The 14147-nt window shown below is 43.7% G+C and overlaps 1 protein-coding gene across 1 annotated transcript in view; it reads left to right on the top strand.

Annotated features, from left to right (window-relative positions):
- Window positions 1-501: 501 nt before the first annotated feature.
- The window catches only part of DMXL2 (Dmx like 2), a gene marked incomplete at its 5' end in the record, with an annotated part of 67057 nt that continues 53411 nt past the window's right edge, over window positions 502-14147 (top strand). Inside the window, 3 exons of the mRNA XM_018571467.1 lie at window positions 502-621; window positions 2467-2694; window positions 8090-9772. Coding sequence (XP_018426969.1) covers window positions 502-621; window positions 2467-2694; window positions 8090-9772 — 2031 coding nt within the window. The remainder of the gene's footprint in view (window positions 622-2466; window positions 2695-8089; window positions 9773-14147) is intronic.

Genomic DNA, 14147 nt, shown 5'->3' with positions numbered 1-14147 from the left:
TCTCTCTGTCTCTCTCTCTGTCTATCTCTGTCTCTCTCTCTATCTCTCTGTCTCTCTCTCTCTGTCTCTGTCTCTGTCTCTGTCTCTCTCTCTCTCTGTCTCTCTCTCTGTCTCTGTCTCTCTCTCTGTCCCTGTCTCTCTCTCTGTCTCTCTCTCTGTCTCCAAAGAATAGACTTGGAGTACTTTGACAACACACATGTGTTTGCCTGCCCACTTGACGGTCATCTGTAATCTTTGGCCGGGTTGCACTTAGTCCAAATAGTTGTTTTTCTCTCCCTCCAGCATACACTGAGGCATTGGAGGTCACAATGTTTATGTTCTCCACATATAGAAAGCTGACTAACAAGATTTCAGTTTTTGATGATCATATATAAATCCTGTATAATAATAAAATAATAATAATGTACATAGAAGGAACTACTTCCTCCTATGGAGAATCTCATTTGTTTGAGCTATGTTAAGCTGGGTTCAGAGCATTAAGCATTTCTTGTTTCCACACAGGTTACCGTCCTCCTCCCTTTTCAGAAAAGTTCTTCCTTGTTGTAATAGAAAAAGATGCAGACAACCGTTCAGTCCTAAACATGTGGCATCTTCATTTAAAGTCTGTTCAAGCATGTGTTGGTAAGTTCCAGCCTAATGCCCAAGCTGGATATGTTAGCATTATTTACCTACTTTGATGGTATTTAGTTCTTCACAAGCATGCTTAAAGGAGAACTATGAGGCGAGTGCTTTTCACACACCTCATAGTTCTAGCCGACCTGTGACAATGAAACTGTCACAGGTCGGCTTAGTAGCTCGGATCGGGAAGTAAGCAAACACATACAGGCGTTCGCTCACTTCTCAATCCTGTCACTGTAGAGAGACGCGACAGGGGATCGAACTGGATTCCCTGCTCCGATCCTCCAGCGCTGACTGGCGGAACTGACAGGGGAGGGGGTGGGTACAGCTGGCTCTGCCTCTACATAGGCAGAGCCAGCTGTCACTCACGCTGCTGGGCGGATCCAGACATAATTGTCGGGATCTGTTTCAGCTGCGGCTATAGCTCGCGGTATACTGAGCTTAGGGTGACGGGAGGGCGCTAGTTTGTGTCCTCCCGTTACCCTAAGTAGAACTATGGGGGAAAGCCCTAACCCCATAGTTGTCCTTTAATTTCCAGCTTCCAGGTGTTTGTATTAGAGACTAAGTTCATCCTAAACACATTTCAGTTAGTGGTTAACACTGGTGGGCTAAATAACCTGCTGCATTGTGTCTGTAATGGGCTTCAACAGGAAGATCTCCCCACTGTCCATGCCACAGAACCTTGCCTATCTTACTATACTGTCTCTCTGGTAAATTTAAAAAATGTAACAGCTGTAAGAGTTCCCCTCATAGTGGCCACTATGAATGGATGGATCTGGGAACTAACTTGGTGAACTGTTGGCACCAGAGTCCTAGTGAGATGTAATAAGCAATCAACTAAGCAACTCAATAGCCTCTAAATGGAAATATTCATTTTTTTAACCATGTATACATTTCATGTTTTTGACACCATTGTAGTTTAGTACAGGTCAAGTGACCTTCCCCTCTTACACTGTTGGGTGGCCTTAAAGAGTAACTCCAAGATTTGTAAAAAAGAACCCTTGCAGCGGGGCTACCCGTAATGTAAGGGTCTAAGATAAAAAGATATACTCACCTGTTCCACGGTCCTATCTGGCTGCTAGACCTGTCCCTGCAGTCTTTTCTACCCCCGGGCTCTGGCTGTCTTAAGGACCTGTGACATCATCACAGCTAATACAAGTGCATTTAACGTAAAAACACTGAGGGACATTCCACTTCCAGAGCTGTTAGAGACCAGAGAGTCCATTCCCAACATGGGGAGATACCAGCAGTCACCTGACACACGCTGCAGAGAATGGAATTCAGATGTGTGCAGATGTAGGATTAGCTGTTGTGCTTCATCTTGAGACTGACCTTTACCGAAAGAAGACACGGCCAAAGACTTCACTGATTCATACATGCGGCCAGGATCATTAGGGTAGCCAACGAGGGCAGGGAGTGGCATGGAGAAGACCAACCAGGGAGGAGAAGGGTTTTTTGCATAAATGATGCATTAGTGAAATAAGTTAAAGCAGATGTTCCATATTACATTTCTTTTTCAAATCAGACCCTCACCCTCATGTTCCACATTTCCCAGTATTACTTTTCACCCTCTCCTGTGACAGAATAGTTTTTTTCGATTTGTAAATGCCCCTTTGAGATTCCTATCCCAGTCTTTTCGGCTTTCTCACTTAGGTGAGAACAGTGTTGCCCATACGCCTGGGAATGTAAATGTCAGTTTCAGGTCATCCACTGTATAAACATGTATGCTGCATGGAAAAGAGGAAGCAATGCCTAGATTTTCGATAATAAAGGTTTTGTGCTTTTCTTAACGAGCAATTGTCCAATTTATAGATTTCTTAGTGAACATCTTTACAATTTACTTTACAGCAAAGCCCGTAGAAACAGCTCCATTCGAGAATCTGCTTACCATTCCTGGGCAAATCAATGCAGAGTCATCTCCAGAGGCATCTCCTGGCACCAGCCCCATGACACGCTCCGCATCAATTGCTAATCTTCAGACTGCCAGCAAACTGATTCTGAGTTCTAAGCTAGTTTATAGCCAGCTACTGGATATACCAAGTGGTGTGGAGGTGATAAGGGCAACACCCTCAGCAGGTGAGGTTACATTCATTTTCTTTTTATGTGTATTTTTTGTAAAATATTAGAAAGTCGGTTTAAATGTTTGTACTCCGTTAGTTAAAATGTGATAGTCATTTGGTTTTCTGTAATTGTAACTTTGAAGGTGCTATGTCGTTTTTAGGTCATATGCAGGTCATTAAAAGTTAAAGTATAAACGCAAGGACAGAAATGTAATACTTTGCAGCTTACCAGTCGTTAGATGTGGTGGCTGCATTAGTTTAGTGTTCTTTTTTTCAATCTTTATTTACGCAATTTGTATTTGGTAAAACATTTTACCGACTTCACCTATTTTCCCCTTCGTGTAATAGGATTACAAGACACCTCCCTCTCTCCTCTTCTCCATAATATAGGAGGAAGGTGTTTGACAGTACAGAAAGGTGAACTGGGCATGGTTGATGAAGCTGTTTGAGATAACGTTGCAGAGTGCATAGGACAGCACTAGATATCTGAGAGTAATAACAGATTTTTTTTTTGCAATTATGGCACTGCTTTTAATTGCATATTTAATCAATCAATTATAAGAGATGAGTAGTTCATTGTGTGATTACAAACCTTTTAAGGGGCAAGTATTGGAAGTGACTGGAGTATGACAACTACAAACAAGTTGTTCTCGGTGATGACATCTCACGTTTAGTTTAACCATGGATTCTAAATTTTAGAGCAGATTTCAACACAGAACTGTGCAAGTATTTTTTGCCATCTACAAGGTTGAGTAAGGGTTAAACGTTTTTAATTTTGTGTTAGGACGAAATTAAGTTTAGCATTTGAGCGATTAAGTGTTAAATTTAGCTAGATCGTCAAGGAACTTTGGATTTCACTGCTGCCTTTTTTATTCAAATAAGATTCTTTGTTAAGCTTCTGAGCTGGGAATTCTTATGCAGCTGTCCGGGTTGGCTGATCCTCGGCCCCTGTACCTGGACCGCGTCAAGATGAAGAGGTGGGACTGCAGCCGGGCTAAATATAGAAAAAAACTACTCGCCCGACGCCCGAAACTGCCTGTCCCGGGCGTCGGGCGATAGGAATTCCACACCCCTGGACTAGTCTGTAATGTAACCTTTGGTTACTGGGATCTGCTTGTGGTACTCCACATCAATGGTTCGGCCCCACCTGGAGTATGCGGTGCAGTTTTGGGCACCGGTCCAAAGAAAGGATGTCCTTGAACTGGAGAAAGTCCAGCGGAGGGCGACCAAACTCATAAAGGGGGTGGAGGACCAGAACTATGAGACATGGCTACTAAATTTAAACATGTTACGTTGGAAGTAAGGAGATTAAGGGGGGGACATGATTTTCATGTACAAAATGTTCCATAGTCATAGCAACATTAGCAACAAACTCTTTGAGATTAATTCCGTAACAAAGACTAGAGGACACCACCTAAAACTGGTAGAAAAAAAAAAATCGAACACAAGGGGCGAAGGGGGTTCTTCTCAGTTTGCGCGGTTAGGGTCTGGAACTCACTGCCTCAAGCGGTAATTTCTGCAATTAATCTGAAATCATTCAAGAAGCTTTTGGACGACTTCCTGAGAGACCGAAATGTTCAAGGGTACAGGTACTCTTAAGAATGAGAACACTCACGGACCTACACACACCTACACACACACACACACACACACACCAGGTTGGACTTGATGGACTTATGTCTTTATTCAACCTCAAATACTATGTTACTCCCCAGAATGGTCCAGTGTCATGACACAGCCTCTAGTGATCCTGATCCCTAAAGACATCCTTCGGAGTATACCTGCAGTGGAGGGGAAATGCCTGTAATGTGACATGTTCATTGGGTTCTGCATGTGGCATACTTGCTGTGCTTGTTAGCCACAGTATGCTCTCCAGGCCTGTGATTATGTCAAGTCTGGGCATATGAGCATGGCAGCTTATCACTGTTTTCACCACTGCGTCACTCTCTGCATGCTCTCACTCTGCCTTTCCCACCTTTTTACGGTAAAACAGATTCCTGCCACTGCTCTCTGCAAAAGTTACGGGTTTACCTTGATTTGTCCTTGCTGCTGCCCATCAGTGTCAGGGCACCTTGTGGTGTTTAACCTATGCTGTGTCCGCAGTTTGTTATGAGTACTCAAGGAGCCTCTGGTGTGTATTCATTTGCCTTAATTGTACCACAGTATGTTAGATTTTAGGTGCATACCTCCCAGAGCACTTGATGGCTATTGCTTGGGTCATTGTCCCTTGCATGAGTCTACACACCGCTCTGAGTCTTCTCATGCTGCCTCAGGTGTAACTCCCTCCCCCCCTCCGTTTAGGGTGGAGTTATCTTCAGCTATGAAGGATTTTATGAACAAAATAACCGTCATGATAGCTGAACAAAAATCTTGCACCCATAAGCTTACTTTTACACCTAATCTCCTGCAGACTCTGTCTCTGACAGTCCTGGAGCTGCAGCGCAGTCCACTGCAAAAGGCAAGGAGTCTCTATTCTTTTTTGGATGCGTCTGATGCCACACCTGTTACTAGCACCAGCCATGAGCTTATTTTTTGTTTGTTCAGCAGTCTCAGAGCTTTTACAAAAAAGTGATCTAGGCAGCAGTAAAGCACCCCTACTCCCTAACGCATATGCACACATACAAATTCAAACTCTTGTGTAGAGTGCTCACATGTCTGTAAAAAAGGATTGCACAACACATATTGGGTATTGCCACGTACGCCACAGTGGGAGAAATAATTCTAGGTCTTCTTCTTTTTTGGTAAACTCTAAATTGGTGAGCTGTACATCCATCAGATTGCCAGACAGAGAAGTGTGATTCGTCACTCCAGAGAACACCTCCACTTCTCTGGAGTCTAGTGGCGGCATGCTTTACACCACTGCATCCGACGCTTTGCATTGCACTTGGTGATGTAAGGCTTTGGATGCAGCTGCTCGGTCATGGAAACCCATTCCATGAATCTCTCTACGCACTGTTGTTGTGCCAATCTGAAGGCCACACGAAGTTTGGAGGTCTGTAGCTATTGACACTGCAGACAGCTGGCGACTTCTGTGCACTGAGCGCTTCCAGTGGCGCGCCTTACACCGCTGTGCTGACCCCGCTCTGCTTGACTGATTTAGTCAGACAACGCCACAGCCATGACATACATCAGGGAGGAACTCTCTCGCTGCTAAAGGAAAGAAACGGAACAGATTATCTCTTGGGCCGAACTTCATGTTCCAGCCTTCACCACTTGCATGGTGTCATATTGCAGGTGTGGACAAGTGGCAAGCAGATTACCTCAGCCAACAACCTCTTTACTCAGTGGTGTTTCAGTACCAGGGTCTAAGGTGGGGGATGCCTGATGTGGAACTTCTGGTCTTTAGGTTCAACAATAGACTAGACTGGTTGTCTGCAGATGCAGGGATCCACTAGAGAAAGCAATGGATGCCCTGGTGGTTGTTTGGCATCAACACAGCCTTATCTATGCCCTCCCGGCTTTGAATGTCCTTCCTTGACTGCTCTGTAGGTTCGAGATGCAGAGCCCCCATGTGCGTCTTATAGCACCGAACTGGCACTCTGACCTCATCAGACTCCTAACATACACCCCTAGGGGTCTTCCAGATGGTCCAGATCTTCTGCCCCAAGGTTCAATTTACCACCCTGCTTCACATTCACTGGCTTTGACTACATTGCTTTTTGAAGCCCTAGCATTAAGAGATATTGGTCTTTCTGACCCATTCCTATGCTTCTGAAAGCTAGGAAATTCATTTAATGCCAGGTCTACCATCACATGGGGAAAGCTTCTTCTGGGGTGCGGCAATCCCAGAAAATGCTCCATGGGATAGATCTCTGATCTTTTTACAATCCGGCCTGGATTAAGGAACAAAGTTCAGCTCTTGAGATTTTGTTCCAATTGCTTTGCATTTCCTCATCAAGGCTTTTGTAGAAGATGTAGTTCTATCTATACAGCCTCCATTGATTCTATGGGATCTCAGTCTGGTTTTCTCAACTCTTCTAAGACCACTTTTTGAACCTAGAGAGATCAGAGATATCCCTTTTCCATCTCAAAAATGGGCCATCACTTCTGCTAGGCAAGTGTCTGAGTTAGCAGCCTACAAGATGTGCGAGTTCATCCTGGGCACTTCAAACATCTGTTTCTCAGATTTGCTAGGCCCCCTCCTAGTCTTCTGTTGCTGAGCCGCTCGGCCATGATCGGGAGCTGTACAGGCTATTGTGAATAGCCCGTACAGCAGGCTCTCGGTTCGAATTAACCGATGGACTCCCATAACCGAAGCTAGCCGAAGGATCGGCCGAAGCTACGACTAGATCCTTCGGCAGCTTCGTGAATAGACCCCTAAGTTTTACCAGGTTGGGTGTTCAGGCATCTGCGGATGCAAGCTTTGCACATAAGGTCATGCAGGCAGCTCTTTGAGCTGCACGCAACCCCCATTTCTTGGACTGTTAGCATTGTGTTGATATACTGCCCTCCTCTGTTGGACTGCTTTGGGACTGTTCCTTATTTCTACTGATCTTGGGTATCTAGATGAACAAGTAATTTTTTTTTCTGTGTTTGATGTACTCCTGATACTGCTTTTCTGGGGGGAAAAATTGATGCATCATGGGACTGGGAGGGATTATACTGGTCAACATCTTTTTTGCTTGCCAGTGTACAATTCTTTCTTCTACTGTTCTTGTGACCCTTGATGAACTCCAAAAAAAAGGATTTTGCAGTGAGTACAAAAACCTTGTTTCTAGATTTAGGGTTGACAGCTAAGAGTTACTTTTTGACAGGGTAAAGACGAAAGCAAACCTGTTGCTTATTCAGGGTAAAGCCACAGGTTTGCTTTAATCACCTCATCTCTCCAGCATACACTCACCTTTCCTCCTTTCCGCTACCTCTTGGTCAGTTTTGAGGGATGAAGAAAATACTGTGTACTTTCAGGTATGAATAATCAGGTGACTCGCTTTATGTGATAGCAGTGGGCCAATCAGTTATTTTGTGTGACGTCTGCGATCTAGAGTTTAAACAGAAATTTCCTTTGCTTCGATGGCTAAACTGTATGGCAAGAAAGTGAAATGGAGGTAGGTAGATGCTTGTGGGAAGCTCTGAATTAAAGTGAATCTGTTTCATGCCAGTATTGGTAAATTCCAGGAGTAAGGTTATAGTTTAGGGGTCAGTGGAAGAGAATGGTTTGGGTGTGCGGGTCAGCAAAAGGTTGAGATAAAGGGCCGAGGTGTGCAGAGACTTTTTGTTTTGTACAGTTTACAGCATCACCGTCCTGTTGCCAAAACCAACCTGGTGCTGGGCTCTCTGGCCCCTAAAAGCCAAGTATTTTGCAAAATACCCTCAGGAACTGATTGCTCCTTTAAATGATCTCATGTAATATTATAATTTTTTTTTGCAATCTAAAACACATTCTAATCATCTTTTTTTTTTTTTCATCCTAGGTCATCTCAGCTCTTCTTCAATTTACCCAGTGTGCCTTGCCCCGTACTTAGTGGTTTCTACATGTTCCGATAACAAAGTGCGATTTTGGAAATGCAATGTGCAAACATTTCAAGATTGTGAAGGTAGCGAGGAACAGCATAGCTATTGCTGGAAGGAGTGGTCATTGATGAATGAAGGGAGAGAGGAAAGCAGTAGTACCATACCTGTGGCAGGAAAGCCAGTTGCAGTGAGCTGCTCTTATACGGGAAGACTTGCTGTGGCTTACAAGCAGCCTATTCAACATAATGGCTATGTCTCCAAAGAGTTTTCTATGCATGTCTGTCTTTTTGAATGTGAATCCACAGGAGGATCAGAATGGGTCCTAGAACAAACAATTCCACTTGATGATTTATTAAGAGTTGGCAGCATGCTCGACTCCCATGTGAGTGTTGATAGCAATTTGTTTGTGTATTTTAAATCGGATGTATTTTTAAACAAAGACAAGCATCTGGTTCCCAACATCAAGCATTTAGTGCATTTGGATTGGGTTTCAAAGGAGGATGGCTCTCACATACTCACAGTTGGAGTTGGTTCTAATATCTTTATGTATGGGCGACTTTCAGGTATTGTTACTGATCAGACCAACAGCAAGGATGGTATTTCTGTCATCACTTTACCACTAGGTGGTAGTATAAAACAAGGCATAAAATCCAAATGGGTGCTGCTCAGATCAATTGACTTAGTGTCATCTGTAGATGGGACACCTTCACTGCCTGTATCTTTATCCTGGGTTAGAGATGGGATTTTAGTTGTTGGAATGGATTGTGAAATGCATGTATATGCCCAGTGGAAACACAACCTGAAGTCTAGCACTGGTGACATTTTTGTCTCTGAAGACAATGCAGCTCAGTCTGAATCAGTCCAAACACAAGCCATCTCTAAGAAGACCAGCGTGATTGATGGGGCAGCTATTGTGGATGATGTCTTCGGTAGTCCTACTGTGATTCAAGATGGTGGGCTTTTTGAGGCTGCTCATGTGCTTTCTCCAACCCTTCCACAGTATCATCCAACACAGCTGCTAGAACTCATGGACCTAGGAAAAGTTAGAAGAGCAAAAGCCATCCTTTCACATTTAGTCAAATGCATTGCTGGGGAGGTGGCAATCGTTAAAGATTTAGATGCTGGAGATGAAGGGGCTCCAAAACGCCACCTTTCACGGACAATTAGTGTTAGTGGCAGCACTGCTAAGGACATGATTATTACCGGAAAAGATGGAACACGGGACTACACAGAGATTGACTCCATACCTCCGTTACCTCTATATGCACTAGTTGCTGCAGATAACGATACAGCATATTCTGCTCCTGAAGAAACAACAAAAAAGGCCCAGCCCTCAAAGCTTAGATTTGGTAGGAAAGTAGATGACCAGTATTCTGACTTGTTCCAAATGCAGAATGTAACAACAGATGACTTCATTGGCTTTGAAACTGAGAAAAAAGAAAGCAAATCAAAAGTGATCAACCTGTCTCAGTATGGCCCTACTTACTTTGGCCGCGAGCATTCAAGCGTACTCTCAAGCCATCTAATGCACTCTAGCTTGCCTGGCTTGACACGGTTAGAGCAGATGTTCCTAGTGGCTCTCGCTGATACAGTGGCCACAACCAGCACAGAGCTTGGTGAAAGCAGAGATAACAACTATTCAGGTAATAACGGTATTTCACATAATGACCACTATAAATATTGATTCAATGAATGGTCTTGTTGAAGAGAGCAACACATTTTCAAAGATATACAGTGGGGGGAATTTATCAAAACGGGAGCAGATAAAATCTGGAGCAGTGGCCCATGGCAACCAATTAGTTTCTCTCTTCAGTCTGTTCAGTTAAGATTTGAAAATGAAAGAGAGGAGCTGATTGGTTGTCATGCACATCTGCTCCAGATTGTGTTTCTTCCACTTTTGATAAATTCCCCTCAGTATGTTTAGAATTTTACATTTTAACTACATATTGTATTACATAAACAACATGACTCTGCATTAATCCCAACTAGGTGCATGTTCCCTTTGCCCCTTGATAATTAGATTGGTTCTGGTCATTAGCCTTTTTTCATATATATATATATATATATATATATATTCTTCTTTAACGTTTTGGGTACAATTTGCAGTCCTTCTTTCTTTCTTTCACTTCTCACTGATATGAGCAGAGGGAGGCAGATATTTATGACAGAAAATAAAGCAAAGTATCTGTCATCAAATAAATATGGAGGATGCCATTTCTAAAAATGTAGTTGCCTGGCATTTATGCCGACTCACTTGCAATAAGCACCTCTCATCCATAAGGATAAAGTTGTGCTGAGGCTTAGGGCCTCATTTCTCCCTAAGGTGGTCTTTCCCCTCCATCTATATCAGCACATTGTGTTGCCATCTTTGTAAACACCCTTAAGAAATTTCCATGTCCGAATGTAGGTCGGGTAGTTCCACTGCTTTTGAATGTACTGGATTTTTGTCTGGCTTGTAAAATCTATTTCTTGGACTACATCCCAGGACACAGGACCCCTTCCCTTTTGTATTTTGTGATCCACTCTGCAGTTCTTGATACAAAACTGAGGCAGCCTAGAGATGGGAGGGGTAGCATGGCTTTTCTGCAGCTTTGAATAATTTTCCAATCTCCGGAAGGTAGCTGCATAACTCGGTGGTTAAAAAATTCAAGTCCCTATCTCCTGTGATGTACTCCAAGAAGCGGATTTTACAGGTAAGACACAAATCCTTTTTTTCAGAACAAAAGGTTAGCAAAGAAAGCTTTCCTGTGCCTATCATAGCAGCCTTTCTTTAAGCTACACAGCTCTGTCAGGTGAACATTATAATTTGAAGGGAGTTGATGTTTCCAGTTCCCTTTATTGTAACCATCGCCTTTAGTAAAGAGCTGGCCATAGCAAGTGTACAGCACACATGAACGTTCATGTTTGGTTTACATGTTCTCATAAGTGCTCCCATGGCTCACGTGTTGAAAAAGACTGTTGTCCACTAGCATACAGTACATCTGTGTGCTGGTGACTCAAAGTAGACCTGTCAGACACTTATGTAGCCTATAGTTGCAGGCTTAATTCTAAACCATGCCAATTGCCCAGCCATCTCTGGCTCAAATTCACAAGTGTCAGGATTATTTTTTCTTTGTATTTGCTCTCTGTCAGTGATTCAGAAAACATTGACGCCAAAGCATCAGCAAGATAGGCATACAAGTAGAGTTTTAAGAGAGAGAGGTCAGAATTGGTCACCCTACATATTTGTATCATAATTTGGCCTCACCAGGACAAAGTGAACCTGAAAGCACACCCCTGTGGCTCCATCTTTATTTGGGTAGTTGACGCATGATTTAGACCTTGCCCCTCCACATTGCTAAGTCCACCCAAAATCATTCAACTTTCAAATTGGAAGGTCTCTATGCTCACTGAGGTTCTGCCTTTTGCCAGTTCAGTGGGTGGAACCTGGTGTCAGGAAGTGGCAGGGCTTAAAGGAGAACTATGAGGCGAGTGAGCATCACTCAGCCTCATAGTTCTAGCCGACCTGTGACAATGAAACTGTCACAGGTCGGCTCAATAGATCGGGAAGTGAAGCGAACACATACCGTTGCTCGCTCACTTCTCGATCCTGTCCCTTCAGAGAGCTATGACTCACTCACGGCTCCCTGCAGGGATTACCCTCCCCTGTCCGATCCTCCAGCGCTGACTGGCGGAACGGACAGGGGGAGGGGGCGGGTACAGCTGGCTCTGCCTTTAGATAGGCAGAACCAGCTGTCACTCACACAGCTGGGTGGCTCCAGATCCGTCCCGGCTGCAGCGTCTCGGTATACCGCGAGCTGTAGCTCGCGGTATACTAAGCTTTGGGTGACGGGAGGGCGCTAGTCTGTGTCCCCCCGTTACCCTTAGGATAACTATGGAGAAAAGCCCTGACACCATAGTTCTCCTTTAATCTTGTCTTAGGCATAAGCCAAGGCTCCGTGTGCAGCCTAGAACGGAAACCATTATGGAAAAGTTCTGTAATTTCCTGTTTTGCAGACGCAAAAGGAGATGAAGGAAAATCCCCCTTGTTATCATTAAGGAATACAGGGTCAGTTTTCAGAGACCTATGAGTGTAGCTGCCTACAGGAGACACTGGCAAACAACAAAAATAAAAATTGGTCAGCTAGATATAATCCCTCCCACTCCCAGTATGCTTCAATAATTGCTGGTGCCTTTAAGAGGATGAAATTATTTTCTCTTCTGAAAAGTTTTTTTAGCCTTTTATTTTTCTGAGATTTTTTTTCTTCAATCAAGATTTCTCTATTTGCTGCTGAGGGTAGCCTTTTTCTGCAGCAATCCAGATCGACTAATCTTCACTGGACCGAAGATGCAGGGCTTGTCTGGAAAGTGGGTTCTGCACTGGGTTCCACTTGAGGTGCTTTCTGAACCTTGTTCCCCTGTTGGCCACAGAGCGCTTTATAGGTCTAGAGCCATGACAGTGCTGTGTACTGTCTGATGACTCCCTGTGAGTATGCCTATGTAAGGGGCGAAGACCTTTTTGTATGTATCTACTTTTAAGTTCTCTGATATGGCACTTTACATGTCTTGGACACCCTTTGCTGCCAGATGTTTTAGCTGACAGTACTGCATCTGTTGTGCCCTCTGAGCCTTCTGCTGGAGACTCCCTGTCTGACAAGAAGTCTCAAAAACATGCTCCTGAGGAACAGCAGTTAGTTGCCATCACCCCCAAGCTCAAAGATACCATATCATTTTTTTGACTGTGTTCAAAACACTTTCAGAATGAAACAACCCGCTCCCACTTTCCAATTAGGGGTTATATGTTAGCTTTGATGGACACCTGGACATAACGCATCTCTGTTGTGACGTAGTGTCCTTGAGCTACAAGCTTAAGTTTCGTACTGTCCCTCTGCCCCGCTTCATGTTGTCTAATCTGCCTGTGCCTCTGCACAGACTAGCAGAGCTGCACAATATAATTGTAAATTTGTTGACCCCAGGTGTTGTACCAATTGTACTAACAGAAAGTTTTTAGATGTTTTTCTCCAACCTTTTCACTCTTCCAAAGCCAAAGGGAGGCAATCATCCCATTGTGGTCTTGAAAGCATCAAATGACTTCATTAGAGTCCAGAAGGTTTATATGGAAATCCACCTAGTTTATAATAGCCAAATCATGGAGATTTTCTGGTCTCTGTAGACGTCAAGAATGACTACTTCCATATCCCTATCTTTTCACCACACCAATACTACCTGTGCTGTGCTTTAAGTACTCAACATTACCAGTTTATAGCTCGACTATTTCGCCTATTCTGAGCACTCTGAGTGTTCACCAAAGTTATAGTCTCTGCATTAGCCTTGTTACATTATCAGGACATCCCTCTGATGGAATATCTTGATGACCTCCTCTTGAGAGAACAGTCAACTCCACTCCTGACCGACAATGTCCTTTTGGACAGTCCATACATTAGAGCACTTTGAATGAATCCTGAACTTAAAAAAAATCAGTGATGGAACCACCTCCCCTGACTGCAGTATCTTTGTCTCATCCTTGATGCAGCTTAGGCCAAAGTTTTTCTTCAGATGCAGTTATCCCCACATTAAAAGCTAGGAAATCTACATCCATCAAAGACTACCACACTTCTACCACACCACCAGACTTCACACATTGAAGGCTTACTTTGCTTGGTGTGAGGCAAAGAAATATCCCTCCCAGGAAATACTCCGTGGGACAAACCCTGTCCTTTAGGCAAACAGGCTTGGAACGCCATTTGGCCCATGGTGCCATCAATGGACAAATCCCAGCGCTTGCAATCTTATTGCAAAGATTGCTTGCCTCCTATTCATTGAGTAAACATTTTTCTCATGTGGTTTCTTCTGTATAAACTCTTGTGACTTAGTGGGATTTGATTCTGCTTCTTTTTGTGCCTCAAAAACCGCCTTTTGAATTGATCAGGAATATTCCACTATCCACTCTTACTCACAAGGTTGCTTTACTTGGTGCCATTGCATCTGTGACACATGAGTCTCAGCTAGCAGCCTTGTCGTGTAGAGAACCCTTTCTTG

The sequence above is a fragment of the Nanorana parkeri genome, unplaced genomic scaffold, assembly GCF_000935625.1.
Source record: "Nanorana parkeri isolate BGI_ZX_2015 unplaced genomic scaffold, ASM93562v1 scaffold1764, whole genome shotgun sequence".
Taxonomy (NCBI): Eukaryota; Metazoa; Chordata; class Amphibia; order Anura; family Dicroglossidae; genus Nanorana; species Nanorana parkeri.
This window is presented reverse-complemented; position numbering and strand designations above follow the sequence as displayed.